General features: G+C 42.1%; 1 protein-coding gene across 1 annotated transcript; it reads right to left on the reverse strand.

Annotated features, from left to right (window-relative positions):
• Window positions 1–12,942: 12,942 nt before the first annotated feature.
• On the reverse strand, window positions 12,943–15,253 carry LOC123769117 (uncharacterized). Its single transcript, XM_069309304.1, has 4 exons — window positions 14,891–15,253; window positions 14,477–14,707; window positions 14,141–14,317; window positions 12,943–13,922 (listed from the first exon to the last, which is right to left on the reverse strand). Exons 1-4 carry the CDS (start codon window positions 14,937–14,939, stop codon window positions 12,943–12,945), a joined length of 1,437 nt encoding a protein of 478 aa, XP_069165405.1. The 5' UTR covers window positions 14,940–15,253.
• Window positions 15,254–15,674: the final 421 nt, after the last annotated feature.

Genomic DNA, 15,674 nt, shown 5'->3' on the forward strand with positions numbered 1-15,674 from the left:
TTCTGCCAGTCTGAGGCTAGAGCCAGCCTGAAACTTCTGCCAGTCTGACGCTAGTGCCAGCCTGACACTAGTGCCAGCCTGACACTAGTGCCAGCCTGACGCTTGTGCCAGCCTGACGCTTCTGCCAGTCTGACGCTAGTGCCAACCTGAAACTTCTGCCAGTCTGACGCTAGAGCCAGCCTGACACTTCTGCCTGTCTAACGCTAGTCCCAGACTCATGCTAGTGCCACCCTGACGCTAGTGCCAGCCTGACGCTTGTGCCAGCCTGACGCTAGTACCAATCTGACGCAAGTACCAACCTGATTCTAGTTCCAGCCTGACGCAAGTGCCAGCCTGACTCTAGTACCAGCCTGACGCTAGTACCAGCATGGCGCTAGTAACAACTTGACGCAAGTGCCAGCCTGACGCTAGTCCCTGTTGACGCTAGTACTAGTCTGACGCTAATGCAAACCTGACGCAAATGCCAGTCAGACGTTAATGCCAGTCTGACGCTAGTGCCAGACTGATGTTAGTTCAAACCTGATGTTAGTTCCAGCCTGACGCTAGTACCAGCCTGATGCTCGTGATAGATTGACGCTAGTACCAGCCTGACGCTAGTGCCTGTTGACGCTAGTACCAGCCTGACGCTAGTACCAGCCTGATGCTAGTACCAGCCTGACGCTAGTACCAGCCTGACGCTAGTCCCTGTTGATGCTAGTGCCAGCCTGACGCTTCTACCAGCCGGATGCTTGTACCTGCCTGACCCTAGTACCAGCCTGACGCTAGTACCAGCTTGACGCTAGCGCCTGTTGATGCTAGTACAAGCCTGACGCTAGTACCAGCCTGACGCTAGTGCCAGCCTGACGCTATTACCAGCCTGACGCTAGTACAAGCCTGACGCTAGTACCAGCCTGATGCTAGTGCCTGTTGACGCTATTACCAGCCTGGCGCTAGTCCCTGTTGACGCTAGTGCCAGCCTGACGCTTCTGTCAGCCTGACGCTAGTACCAGCCTGACCCTAGAACCAGCCTGACGCAAGTGCCAGCCTGACGCTATTACCGGCCTGACGCTAGTCCCTGTTGACGCTAATGCCAGCCTGACTCTTCTGCCAGCCTGACGCTAGTACCAGCCTGATGCTAGTACCTGCCTGACGCTAGTACCAGCCTGACGCTAGTGCCAGCCTAACGCTAGTGCCAGCCTCACGCTAGTACTAGCCTGACGCTAGTACCAGCCTGAAACTAGTCCCAGTTGACGCTTGTGCCAGCCTGACGCTAGTACCAATCTGACACAAATACCAACCTGATTCTAGTGCCAGCCTGACGCTAGTGCCAACCTGACGCTAGTGCCAGCCTGACGCTAGTGCCAGCCTGACGCAAGTGCCAGCCTGACTCTAGTACCAGCCTGACGCTAGTACCAGCATGACGCTAGTAACAACTCGACGCTAGTGCCAGCCTGACGCTTCTGCCAGCCTGACGCTAGTACCAGCCTGACGCTAGGGCCAGCATGACGCTAGTACTAGTCTGACACTAATGCCAGGCGGACGCCAATGCCAGTCTGACGTTAATGCCAGTCTGACGCTAGTACCAGCATGATGCTCGTTATAGACTGACGCTAATGCCTGATGACGCTAGTACCAGCCTATCGCTAGTCCCTCTTGATGCTAGTACCAGCCTGGCGCTTCTACCAGCCGGATGCTAGTACCAGCCTGACCCTAGTACCAGCCTGACGCAAGTACCAGCCTGACGCTAGCCCCTGGTGACGCTAGTACAAACTTGACGCTAGTACCAGCCTGACGCTAGTGCCAGCCTGACGCTAGTACCAGCCTGACGCTAGTACCAGCCTGACGCTAGTGCCAGCCTGACGCTAGTGCCAGCCTGACGCTAGTGCCAGCCTGACGCTAGTGCCAGCCTGACGCTAGTGCCAGCCTGACGCTAGTATCAGCCTGACGCTATTACCAGCCTGACGCTAGTGCCTGTTGACGTTAGTACCAGCCTGACGCTAGTACCAGCATAACGCTAGTGCCAGCCTGACGCTAGTGCCAGCTTAACGCTAGTACCAGCCTGACCTTAGTCAGGCTGGTACTTGTCAGGCTTACAAACTTGACGCTAGTACCAGCCTGATGCTAGTGCCTGTTGACGTTAGTACCAGCCTGACACTAGTACCAGCCTGACGCTAGTACCAGCATGATGCTAGTGTCAGCCTGGCGCTTCTACCAGCCGGATGCTAGTACCAGCCTGACCCTAGTACCAGCCTGACGCAAGTACCAGCCTGACGCTAGCCCCTGGTGACGCTAGTACAAACTTGACGCTAGTACCAGCCTGACGCTAGTGCCAGCCTGACGCTAGTACCAGCCTGACGCTAGTACCAGCATAACGCTAGTGCCAGCCTGACGCTAGTGCCAGCCTAACGCTAGTACCAGCCTGACCTTAGTCAGGCTGGTACTTGTCAGGCTTACAAACTTGACGCTAGTACCAGCCTGATGCTAGTGCCTGTTGACGTTAGTACCAGCCTAGTAGTGAATAAGGAGACAGATTGAGGTAAAAAAATTTCAGACACGGTTGGGCACTTCCATGCCGACTTGACCCTGTTGGGCCAGATCGTCCATTCCTCTTATTTGGGTGGTTAGGTTAGGGCACAGTCAGCGCGCTCCTGGCTGGCTGGCGGTGGTCGGGTGGTGGTCCCCCCTGGGGTCCCGGGGGGACCACCACCCATGGTGTACCTGAGGAACTGGTGCCCTATCCTAACCTGTTTTTTTTTACTTTTTGTCGCCTTGCTTTAAGATGAGTCTAGGGCCTCAAGGAGGGGGTCTCTACTTATGAGAGGTACCGAGGATGAATGTTCAATAGTTGGAAACCAAAAAATACACTGGTGAAAGGCATATAAACGTTTTTGGAGTATTTTAATGGCATGAGCAAAAATGGACGATTTGTCCCGGGGGTGTTACGAGAGTACTACGGTATCAATTTGGGGGCCCTTACTTTTGAATGGATCAGAGGGTGAATGTTCAATAGATTCAAACCAAGAAACGCAGTTGAAAGCGAATATAGAAGTTTTTGGAGTACTTTAATGAGGCTATGACTGAATAGTATAGGGAGCCTTTGGGCACAGCTCCATTTTCTGTAATGGTCAGAGGTGGAAAACCCCAGTGGGGGTCAAGCATACAAGGGGGGGGGGGGTCAAGATTCCTTACAAAGACCAAGTTTGGATATATAGGTGTAGTAAGCCTTATCTTGAATTTGCATGATACTGTGGGGTACATTGACATGAAGGGCGAGTCATAGAACAGGATCTGCATGTGAGATGGGTCATATTGGGGTTTTAAAGAAGTTAAGATAGCTTTAAAGTCCTGTGTGCTTGATAGTGGGGAAATATTCAGTCAATAATTCTCGTGTTTTGAATCTGAATGAGGGGTCCTAGTTTGCGTTCTAGTCGTAAAATGAGTTCCTTAGTATATTTGCTATGGAAAATGAGCTTTCAGTACTCTATATAATTTGAAATGAGGTCAAGAAAGACATGTTTATGTGCGGGAAGAGTCAGGTTGGAAACTGTTTATTTCAGTCATCCCCCCTTGGCTTTGCTCCGTTTTCTGTAGCTAAAGTAAAGATTCCATTTTCTGTGGCATACAGTTGAATACTGGTGAAAAAGGCATACTTGCATTTGTATGGTTCTAACCTGTTTATAGATTTTATAGATATATTTTTCGGGCCTCAAATTAGATTTTAATATGAAAAATAGCAACAAATGTATGTCTATCTTTTCTAATAAACGTTACAAGCATTAACAATACCTGTGATATTTCATAGCATACGAAAAGAAGTTTAAATAGTGGGGCCTCAGCCATATTATGTTGGGTTTGACACTCCAAATATTAATTTGATACTCGTAAATATACTATAAAGGAAAGTAGTTGAGTAGTTTAAGCAATTTAATACATACTGGCAATCTGTTCGTATTCTGTATTAAATTTCATTTTTTAACATCATAATAGTTTTCAGCTATTGTGGTGGGGGCCCAATAACTTCATATAGCGCAACGACTGGCGCTATCTATACTTAGTCCCCCCTAAACTTAAAACAGTTGCACAATCTTACTTAAACACATTGCTAAACTCTTATACACAAACAAAAACTCAATTTTTAACTTACACAAATAAACCCAGGGCTTTCACATTCGCGCAAAATACTTAGTCCCCCCTAAACTTAAAACAGTTGCACAATCTTACTTAAACACATTGCTAAACTCTTATACACAAACAAAAACTCAATTTTTAACTTACACAAATAAACCCAGGGCTTTCACATTCGCGCAAAATACTTAGTCCCCCCTAAACTTGAACACTCACAATCTTACGGTGCTTTAATTTCCAAAGCCTTCCAAACCTGCACTGGGTCCTACCCAGCTGACTGCGGCTGGATGGATTACAATTGAGCCAAAAACAGTTGGTCAGGGCGAGATACGGCCTCATTTTTAGAGACATTTACTATAGCAAAAGCTTGAACGTCGAGAACTGAATGCGGGCCTGCACGAGAGTTGTTCTTGGCACTCAAATGTTTAGAGATTAAAATACATAGAATCTGCAAGAGCCCACCCAAGTCGCTCACGCGGGCAATAGACATGTTTTTCGCCCAAGTGTATTTATTTATTTAAAATAAAAATACGTCAGATAGAAAGATTTTCGCATTGCTATTATATTTACCTTATAAAGCCTCTTTATTAAAATGATATGCCACTGCGTATTATGATTGTTTTATAATAAATATTGCATAAATACTTACACGATTTCATAAACAAAAAATTATTTTAATGAGCCATGTTAGGAAGGCATCATCATTACAAAAAAATGAAAACTTTCAAACTAACTAAAAAGGTATATCTCATAGAGGAAGATTTATTCTACAAGATATATGTTATTGTTTAAGAGTTTCATTCTGTATCAAAAAGTTGTCAATGTTTTCAAAACTCTGGCCTACAAATTTTTTTTTTTTAAGGTTTTCCGAGGGAGTAAATCTTGCTTCCTCTCTTTCTCCCACGTGTGTCCTCATTTGGACCGGATGCAGAGTAACCTTCAGTGCAAGTCCTGACTCAGTTCCCCAACGTCCAAACTATTGGACATTGCAAAATTTCACTAAATAATGGGGTATTTTAGTTGCCCCCTCTAATTATAGAGATTTTAATCTCTAAACATTTGAGTGTCAAGAACAACTCTCGTGTAGGCCCGCGTTCAGTCCCCGACGTTCAAGCTTTTTTCTATAGTAAATGTCTCTAAAATGAGGCCGTATCTCGCCCTGACCAACTGTTTTTGGCTCAATTGTAACCCATCCAGCAGCTGTCTGCTGGATAGAAGGGCAGTGGGCCTGATAAAAAAAAAAAAAAAATAAACATAAATTGTTAGACTAGCTCTTTACATATGCTAGTTGTTTAATTTATTAGATGATGATGCAAGAGGAGCCAGTACACATCTATGGATCAACCAATAAAAGCAGCAGACTTCTAGATGTTACTACTGCTCGGCTTAGCCCCCCCCCCCCCCCCATAGCAAGATGGGAATAGGGGGGGGCGGGGCTGCATTAATAAAATGAATTAAAACTAACATTCAATTATATATTCTCAAACTTATGCAAAAAAAAAAAAAAACTTACAATCACATTTGCAAAACTTGCACAAATTAATTTTGGCAATTTCGTTTACCCATTATTTGTTTGTTTTTCTTGCTTGAGCCAAAAATGAATTGTTGGGTTCATTACCAGAGTCCATTTCCCACCGTGGTAACCCTTCCCACTACCCGCCCCACATGATGGGATTCATAATAAATGAACTAAACTAAGATTCAATTATATTCTCAACAAACTTATGCAACCCCCATACAATTACATTAGCAAGCTAACACAAATTCATTGAGCAAGTTTAACTATTCGCATACTTTGCGTCATTATATAATGGAATACGAAAAGGAAATTCGCAGAATTCAGAGATAACACCATCAATGGAGTCCAAGAAATACGCTTGTACTTCATTCATAATGATGCGCTGCCAGGAATCTTAGCAAAGTAACCAAAATATTTGCTTACTGTATGTATGTGCAGGATGCACATGACTCTCCGGTTAGGCGGTTGTGGAGTGAGACCAGCAACTGCAGACTTCCCATAGTCGTAAAAATGCCTTGCATAGAGACCGTTGCAAGCCTCTTGTTGAATCACTTAGGGTGCATATGTGTGTGTGTGTGTGTGTGTGTGTGTGTGTGTGTGTGTGTGTGTGTGTGTGTGTGTGTGTGTGTGTGTGTGTGTAACGAGCTTTCAAGAGATTGTCACTTACATAGCTAAACAATATGTAGGGTTCAGTTTCCAAATCAATTATGCGGCTCTCGAACCCTTCTTCCCCGTTACATGCGGGAGATCCCTTTTATTTTCAGCTAAAATATGCATTATATTCAGGGGGGTTCGCCGTGTCATAGCACAACCAAAAGCCCAATATACTCCCCTAAACTTTCCCTATACGTCAACTTTTCCGTTGTACGTCAGGCTGCGAGCAGCCGCGTCCAACAGCCTGGTTGATCAGTCCGGCAACCAGGAGGCCTGGTCGACGACCGGGCCGCGGGGACGCTAAGCCCCGGAAGCACCTCAAGGTAACCTCAAGGTATCCCATCTAAATTTAAAAAAAATGCATTTCCAATACCCAATATATATATATATATATATATATATATATATATATATATATATATATATATATATATATATATATATATATATATATATATATATATATATATATATATATATATATATATACTGTCCCTCCCCCTCCCCCACCCACTCAACCCCCCCCCCCCAGGAATAGGCCTGATTTGTTCAAGCCAAAGCCCATTTCACCCGAGTTTTCTCTATCTCATCTAAAAATAACGTTCATTTCCAATGCCCATTATCCAGCCACCACATATTCCCCATTCCCAAGACCATTTCATAATGTTAGTGCTGTGGCCATCTACATAATTTCATCCCAATTAATGACAATTCCCCATTAAATATTGGCAAAAATATGCCAAATCATATCACAGCCAAAGCCCATTTCACCCAAGTTTTACCTATCCCATATAAATTTAATGTGCATTTTCAATATCTAATATCCAGGTGCCCTATGTCACGCCCTATTCCCAAGACCATTTCATAGCGCAGTGTCCATCCAGCTGTTTCCAAATATCCAGATGTGTTTATATATCTTCAATCCTACGAAACCAGACCTAACCTAACACACAGCTAAGGCCAAATTTATCCCAATTTAATCCAATTTCCACCTAATTTGATCAAATTTATTCAAATTTAATCCAATTCCCGCCAAATTTACCCGAGTTTGCCATTTCATAGCACAACCAAAGCCCCAATTTGACCAAGTTTCACCTATCCCAATTAAATTTAATGTGAATCTTCAATATCAGGTCGCCCCCTCCAATGTCACAGCCTATTCCCAAAGACCATTTCATAGTAATAGTGCAGTGTTCATCCAGCCATTTCCATGTTCCAGATGTGTTTATATATCATCAAACCTACCAAAAGCAGACCTAACCCAATACGGCTAAGGCCAAATTTAACCAAATTTTCCCCAATTTAAGATAATTTCCACCTAATTTGCCACAATTTTATCCAATTTCCACCAAATTTTACCATAGTTCACCTTATCATAGCACAGCCAAAGCCCCAGTTTGTCCAAGTTTCACCCATTCCATATAACTTTTATATGTATTTCCAGTATCCAATATCCAGTGGTCGATGTCATACTTCATTCCCAGAGACCATTTCATAGTGATAGTGTAGGGTCCGACGAGCCATTTCCAATATACAGATGCGTTTATATACATCAATCCTACCTAAAAACCAGACCCAACCCTAACATGGCTAAGACCAAATTTAACCAAATGTATCACAATTTAAGACAATTTCTACCTAATTTGCCCCAATTTATCCAAATTTAAGACATTTTCTACCAAATTTACCCGATTTTACGTATTATAGCAAGGTCAATGCCCAATTTTCCCCCCAAGTTTCGCTTATTCCATACACTGCAAATTTAAGGCGCATTTTCAATATGCAGTCCAATAATCTCGACTGTTTTCTTTTTTTATTTGTTAGTTATGGATCTTTGTTAAATATTGTATTTTATATTCTTAGAAAAGTATTTGTTTGGATATTAACCCAACCACCCGGTACCCTAACCTGCGTGGATCTTTGCCGAATATTCCTGTCAATGTTGTTTATGGACTCAACAACCCTGAAGCTAACCTGCCTTGACCTTGACGTTAATTGTTGCACCTTCTTTTTTTGGGGGGAAAGTGATGTTTTTGCATCAACCCAACCGCCCTTGCCCATACCTCTGATACCAAAAATCTTGGTTCCATATATGGTATCATATTCTTGGGACACAGCCAATCCATCCCAACCTAACCTCTATTAACTATGGGTTTAATGACCATTTTTCTCTACATCAGTTCAAACACAACCCAACCTCATATAAATGGAACTGAACTCCATTTGTACACATGTTCTTAGGAAACATGATAAGATTCGCCATATCTCTATCATTAAATAATAAAAATTTTCCTTAACCGGGCCTATAATCCCCCCCCCCCCCCCTCGAAATTCTGGCAAATTATGGATATTAAAGAATTAAAGTAGGAATATATTTTCACATTAGCTTAATATAACCCAAATCTAACACAAATTTGTCCCAATTGGGGGGGGGGGGGATTATAGGCCCGGTTAAGGAAAATTTTTATTATTTAATGATAGAGATATGGCGAATCTTATCATGTTTCCTAAGAACATGTGTACAAATGGAGTTCAGTTCCATTTATATGAGGTTGGGTTGTGTTTGAACTGATGTAGAGAAAAATGGTCATTAAACCCATAGTTAATAGAGGTTAGGTTGGGATGGATTGGCTGTGTCCCAAGAATATGATACCATATATGGAACCAAGATTTTTGGTATCAGAGGTATGGGCAAGGGCGGTTGGGTTGATGCAAAAACATCACTTTCCCCCCAAAAAAAGAAGGTGCAACAATTAACGTCAAGGTCAAGGCAGGTTAGCTTCAGGGTTGTTGAGTCCATAAACAACATTGACAGGAATATTCGGCAAAGATCCACGCAGGTTAGGGTACCGGGTGGTTGGGTTAATATCCAAACAAATACTTTTCTAAGAATATAAAATACAATATTTAACAAAGATCCATAACTAACAAATAAAAAAAGAAAACAGTCGAGATTATTGGACTGCATATTGAAAATGCGCCTTAAATTTGCAGTGTATGGAATAAGCGAAACTTGGGGGGAAAATTGGGCATTGACCTTGCTATAATACGTAAAATCGGGTAAATTTGGTAGAAAATGTCTTAAATTTGGATAAATTGGGGCAAATTAGGTAGAAATTGTCTTAAATTGTGATACATTTGGTTAAATTTGGTCTTAGCCATGTTAGGGTTGGGTCTGGTTTTTAGGTAGGATTGATGTATATAAACGCATCTGTATATTGGAAATGGCTCGTCGGACCCTACACTATCACTATGAAATGGTCTCTGGGAATGAAGTATGACATCGACCACTGGATATTGGATACTGGAAATACATATAAAAGTTATATGGAATGGGTGAAACTTGGACAAACTGGGGCTTTGGCTGTGCTATGATAAGGTGAACTATGGTAAAATTTGGTGGAAATTGGATAAAATTGTGGCAAATTAGGTGGAAATTATCTTAAATTGGGGAAAATTTGGTTAAATTTGGCCTTAGCCGTATTGGGTTAGGTCTGCTTTTGGTAGGTTTGATGATATATAAACACATCTGGAACATGGAAATGGCTGGATGAACACTGCACTATTACTATGAAATGGTCTTTGGGAATAGGCTGTGACATTGGAGGGGGCGACCTGATATTGAAGATTCACATTAAATTTAATTGGGATAGGTGAAACTTGGTCAAATTGGGGCTTTGGTTGTGCTATGAAATGGCAAACTCGGGTAAATTTGGCGGGAATTGGATTAAATTTGAATAAATTTGATCAAATTAGGTGGAAATTGGATTAAATTGGGATAAATTTGGCCTTAGCTGTGTGTTAGGTTAGGTCTGGTTTCGTAGGATTGAAGATATATAAACACATCTGGATATTTGGAAACAGCTGGATGGACACTGCGCTATGAAATGGTCTTGGGAATAGGGCGTGACATAGGGCACCTGGATATTAGATATTGAAAATGCACATTAAATTTATATGGGATAGGTAAAACTTGGGTGAAATGGGCTTTGGCTGTGATATGATTTGGCATATTTTTGCCAATATTTAATGGGGAATTGTCATTAATTGGGATGAAATTATGTAGATGGCCACAGCACTAACATTATGAAATGGTCTTGGGAATGGGGAATATGTGGTGGCTGGATAATGGGCATTGGAAATGAACGTTATTTTTAGATGAGATAGAGAAAACTCGGGTGAAATGGGCTTTGGCTTGAACAAATCAGGCCTATTCCTGGGGGGGGGGGGTTGAGTGGGTGGGGGAGGGGGAGGGACAGTATATATATATATATATATATATATATATATATATATATATATATATATATATATATATATATATATATATATATATATATATATATATATATATATATATATATATATATATATTGGGTATTGGAAATGCATTTTTTTTAAATTTAGATGGGATACCTTGAGGTTACCTTGAGGTGCTTCCGGGGCTTAGCGTCCCCGCGGCCCGGTCGTCGACCAGGCCTCCTGGTTGCCGGACTGATCAACCAGGCTGTTGGACGCGGCTGCTCGCAGCCTGACGTACAACGGAAAAGTTGACGTATAGGGAAAGTTTAGGGGAGTATATTGGGCTTTTGGTTGTGCTATGACACGGCGAACCCCCCTGAATATAATGCATATTTTAGCTGAAAATAAAAGGGATCTCCCGCATGTAACGGGGAAGAAGGGTTCGAGAGCCGCATAATTGATTTGGAAACTGAACCCTACATATTGTTTAGCTATGTAAGTGACAATCTCTTGAAAGCTCGTTACACACACACACACACACACACACACACACACACACACACACACACACACACACACACACACACACACACACACACACACACACACACACACACATATGCACCCTAAGTGATTCAACAAGAGGCTTGCAACGGTCTCTATGCAAGGCATTTTTACGACTATGGGAAGTCTGCAGTTGCTGGTCTCACTCCACAACCGCCTAACCGGAGAGTCATGTGCATCCTGCACATACATACAGTAAGCAAATATTTTGGTTACTTTGCTAAGATTCCTGGCAGCGCATCATTATGAATGAAGTACAAGCGTATTTCTTGGACTCCATTGATGGTGTTATCTCTGAATTCTGCGAATTTCCTTTTCGTATTCCATTATATAATGACGCAAAGTATGCGAATAGTTAAACTTGCTCAATGAATTTGTGTTAGCTTGCTAATGTAATTGTATGGGGGTTGCATAAGTTTGTTGAGAATATAATTGAATCTTAGTTTAGTTCATTTATTATGAATCCCATCATGTGGGGCGGGTAGTGGGAAGGGTTACCACGGTGGGAAATGGACTCTGGTAATGAACCCAACAATTCATTTTTGGCTCAAGCAAGAAAAACAAACAAATAATGGGTAAACGAAATTGCCAAAATTAATTTGTGCAAGTTTTGCAAATGTGATTGTAAGTTTTTTTTTTTTTTTGCATAAGTTTGAGAATATATAATTGAATGTTAGTTTTAATTCATTTTATTAATGCAGCCCCGCCCCCCCCTATTCCCATCTTGCTATGGGGGGGGGGGGGGGCTAAGCCGAGCAGTAGTAACATCTAGAAGTCTGCTGCTTTTATTGGTTGATCCATAGATGTGTACTGGCTCCTCTTGCATCATCATCTAATAAATTAAACAACTAGCATATGTAAAGAGCTAGTCTAACAATTTATGTTTATTTTTTTTTTTTTTTTATCAGGCCCACTGCCCTTCTATCCAGCAGACAGCTGCTGGATGGGTTACAATTGAGCCAAAAACAGTTGGTCAGGGCGAGATACGGCCTCATTTTAGAGACATTTACTATAGAAAAAAGCTTGAACGTCGGGGACTGAACGCGGGCCTACACGAGAGTTGTTCTTGACACTCAAATGTTTAGAGATTAAAATCTCTATAATTAGAGGGGGCAACTAAAATACCCCATTATTTAGTGAAATTTTGCAATGTCCAATAGTTTGGACGTTGGGGAACTGAGTCAGGACTTGCACTGAAGGTTACTCTGCATCCGGTCCAAATGAGGACACACGTGGGAGAAAGAGAGGAAGCAAGATTTACTCCCTCGGAAAACCTTAAAAAAAAAAAATTTGTAGGCCAGAGTTTTGAAAACATTGACAACTTTTTGATACAGAATGAAACTCTTAAACAATAACATATATCTTGTAGAATAAATCTTCCTCTATGAGATATACCTTTTTAGTTAGTTTGAAAGTTTTCATTTTTTTGTAATGATGATGCCTTCCTAACATGGCTCATTAAAATAATTTTTTGTTTATGAAATCGTGTAAGTATTTATGCAATATTTATTATAAAACAATCATAATACGCAGTGGCATATCATTTTAATAAAGAGGCTTTATAAGGTAAATATAATAGCAATGCGAAAATCTTTCTATCTGACGTATTTTTATTTTAAATAAATAAATACACTTGGGCGAAAAACATGTCTATTGCCCGCGTGAGCGACTTGGGTGGGCTCTTGCAGATTCTATGTATTTTAATCTCTAAACATTTGAGTGCCAAGAACAACTCTCGTGCAGGCCCGCATTCAGTTCTCGACGTTCAAGCTTTTGCTATAGTAAATGTCTCTAAAAATGAGGCCGTATCTCGCCCTGACCAACTGTTTTTGGCTCAATTGTAATCCATCCAGCCGCAGTCAGCTGGGTAGGACCCAGTGCAGGTTTGGAAGGCTTTGGAAATTAAAGCTAAAGTTCTTGATGAGGACCAAATGTTGGCCTTCCAGCATAAGTAAAGATATGACATCCTTAAAATTCCCACGGCCTTTTCTAGCCAAACTAATGTAATGACGACCATTATCTCCTTTTACCAGAACATAAATAAATATAGAAGACCTGTTTAAATCTTCGACTTTGGCGATGTCGTCAAAAGATACTGGGGTGCCTATATTATTACTCCATCTTACTTGTCGGCGACACCATCGCCCAGATTTGGCCCGAGTTTTGATGTCGTTATAAAGGAGCCCGCGGGCCAAACATTTGTGCACGGCGATGCACTGCATAAGGCAAATATTGGCTTCCCCTCGGGGGTTGAATACGTGGCCTTTGCCCCGTAACTTGGCCGGGTAATCTACGAATGAACCCAGTCGAATTGGGTGTTCGATAAGGGCCACATTTATGTAAAACCCCAAAATCGACTCTATCCCGACACTCGACCCTTCCTGTTCCCCTAGCAACTCCTCTAGTTTATTGTCGATCTCTTCGACCCACAAATTAACAAGCTGTTCTACTTCCTCTTGAGTTATGGCACGCATTTCCCCGCGCATGTGCATTACTGGATCAAAATCATCGTCGGGCTCTACGTTGAGCCTCCGCACCCCAAATGTGAAATCAGGGAAGACGCGTATATGTGGATGTTCTAAAGTAAACAATCCACTGACGAAATTAATGAAAAATGCGCGATATGTTCGTAAATAAGCCCCTGGATCACCCCGCACGTGCTCTGGCACGCTAAATGAATATCGTGTGTAAGCCCCATTGAAATTGCGAATGATGTTCACAATTTCAATATCCCGAGGAGGGGGAGGGGACGGGGAAGGTGGTGGTGGTGGTGGTGAGTCGACCGACTCTGGTGATGAGGCTGCTGGGTTTGATGATGATGATGAGTCACTGTCAGCGTCTGCAAAAAAAAAAAAGAGGTATTAATAACTGTGTGTGAGTGTGTTGATTGTTGATTGAGATGTCTTAAAAAAAAAAAAAATTAGCATTAATATTGGCATGCCCTCGTCTGTTTTTTTTTTTTTTTTTTTTTTTTTTTTTTTTTGAGCGAGTGGTGCGATCGAGATCACATAACAACACCAAAAAACAAAAACAAAAAAAAAAATGTGAAATACTCACGTTCCCTATGCTGCCCCCCACGCCGAAGCGATGATGTTGACTGGTCGCTGCTATAACTTTCGAACAAATCGGGGGATCTGACGCGCATATGGACCGAGGAGCTGGGCGAGGCGTGTGCGTGTTGTTGTTGTTCCTCGCATTGTTGTTGTTGTTGAATTAGAGTGCGATATGGCAGCCCTGGAAGGAATAGCCTTTTAAGAGGTGTCTATATGATTCTCTCTCTCTCTCTCTCTAGCACTCGCAATAATAATAATAATAATAATAATAATAATAATAATAATAATAATAATAATAATAATAATAATAATAATTAAAAAAAAAAAAAAAATAACTTACGTTTGTAGCGGCGGGTTCTTGGTGGTGGCGGTTCGGGGTCGGAATCGTCATCGTCCGCCAAGTATGGGGGTGTTTTAGGTGAGAAATCCTGTTCAAAATCTGGCGTGGGGCTGAACATGTCGGGAGACCTGACTCGTGTGTTGATTGGTGAGCTGGGTGATGTTGGCTGGGCATCCTGCTGCTGCTGCTGCTGTTGCCGCTGTCGTTGTATTAGCAGTCGATATGGTTGCCCTGGTGGGAGACAAAAAAAAATGTTTTTTTTTCTTTTCTTTTAAGAGGCGTGAATATATATATATATATATATATATATATTCTCTCTCTCTCTCTCTCTCTCTCTCTCTCTATCTCTTTTTCAATAACGGCGTTGATAATGTGAATAAATAAATAAATAAATAAATAATAGTAATAACTCACGTTTATAGCGGCGTGTTCTTGACGGTCGAGGGTCGAAATCGGGGGGCATGCCTGAGCATTGTGGAGTATGTGGCGAGGGCGACGATTCTGGGTCATCACAATCGCTGAATAAGTCGGGAGACCAAACTCGCGGGTTTGGCGATGGGTCCGAATCACTGCTCCAGAGTTCGTTGGTGGGTAATGCACAGCCTGGGCTTGTGGCATGGTGAATGGCTATGTGTGAAAAAAAATAATAAATAAGTAAATAATAAATAAATAAATAAATAAATATATATATATATATATATATATATATATATATATATATATAATATTGTGGCAAATTACCAATGTTGTGGCTTACCAATGTTGTGGCAAATTTGTCCGCATTGGACGCATTTGATTAGGTTGCGAACCATCTGGCCGTGTGTTGGTGGCGAGGCAGTGTGAGACTGTGGATACCTGGGGTTCTGATGTGGAGCACAACCACTCCCCCTCCCCCGAGGATAACTACTTAAAATTGACCCCAGAGGGCAGCTCGTCACTGGCAACTACCTGTACTGGTAATTATCTTTGAAAGGTCCCTGGGAGATCGCCAGTTTGGGGCACGTGCGCATTAAAAAGCAATTTGCCACCTGCGACTGCCTCCATTGACCATTAAAACCAACCTTGGGTGTTGCCCGAAAAAAAATTAGCTTAACATTAATGCAGTTGTGTGTGTGTGTGTGTGTGTGTGTGTGTGTGTGTGTGTGTGTGTGTGTGTGTGTGTGTGTGTGTGTGTGTGTGTGTGTGTGTGTGTGTGTGT

Source organism: Procambarus clarkii, chromosome 64 (assembly GCF_040958095.1).
Source record: "Procambarus clarkii isolate CNS0578487 chromosome 64, FALCON_Pclarkii_2.0, whole genome shotgun sequence".
Taxonomy (NCBI): Eukaryota; Metazoa; Arthropoda; class Malacostraca; order Decapoda; family Cambaridae; genus Procambarus; species Procambarus clarkii.

Bases quoted from the DNA above. Each gene is read 5' to 3' on its own strand.
- LOC123769117 (XM_069309304.1), bottom strand. From the start codon at position 14,939: ATGCCCCCCGATTTCGACCCTCGACCGTCAAGAACACGCCGCTATAAA. The intron at 14,318-14,476 runs GTAAGTTATTTT...TATTCCTTCCAG, and splicing joins AAGAACCCGCCGCTACAAAC to GGCTGCCATATCGCACTCTA. The intron at 13,923-14,140 runs GTGAGTATTTCA...TTTTTTTTGCAG, and splicing joins TGGGGGGCAGCATAGGGAAC to ACGCTGACAGTGACTCATCA.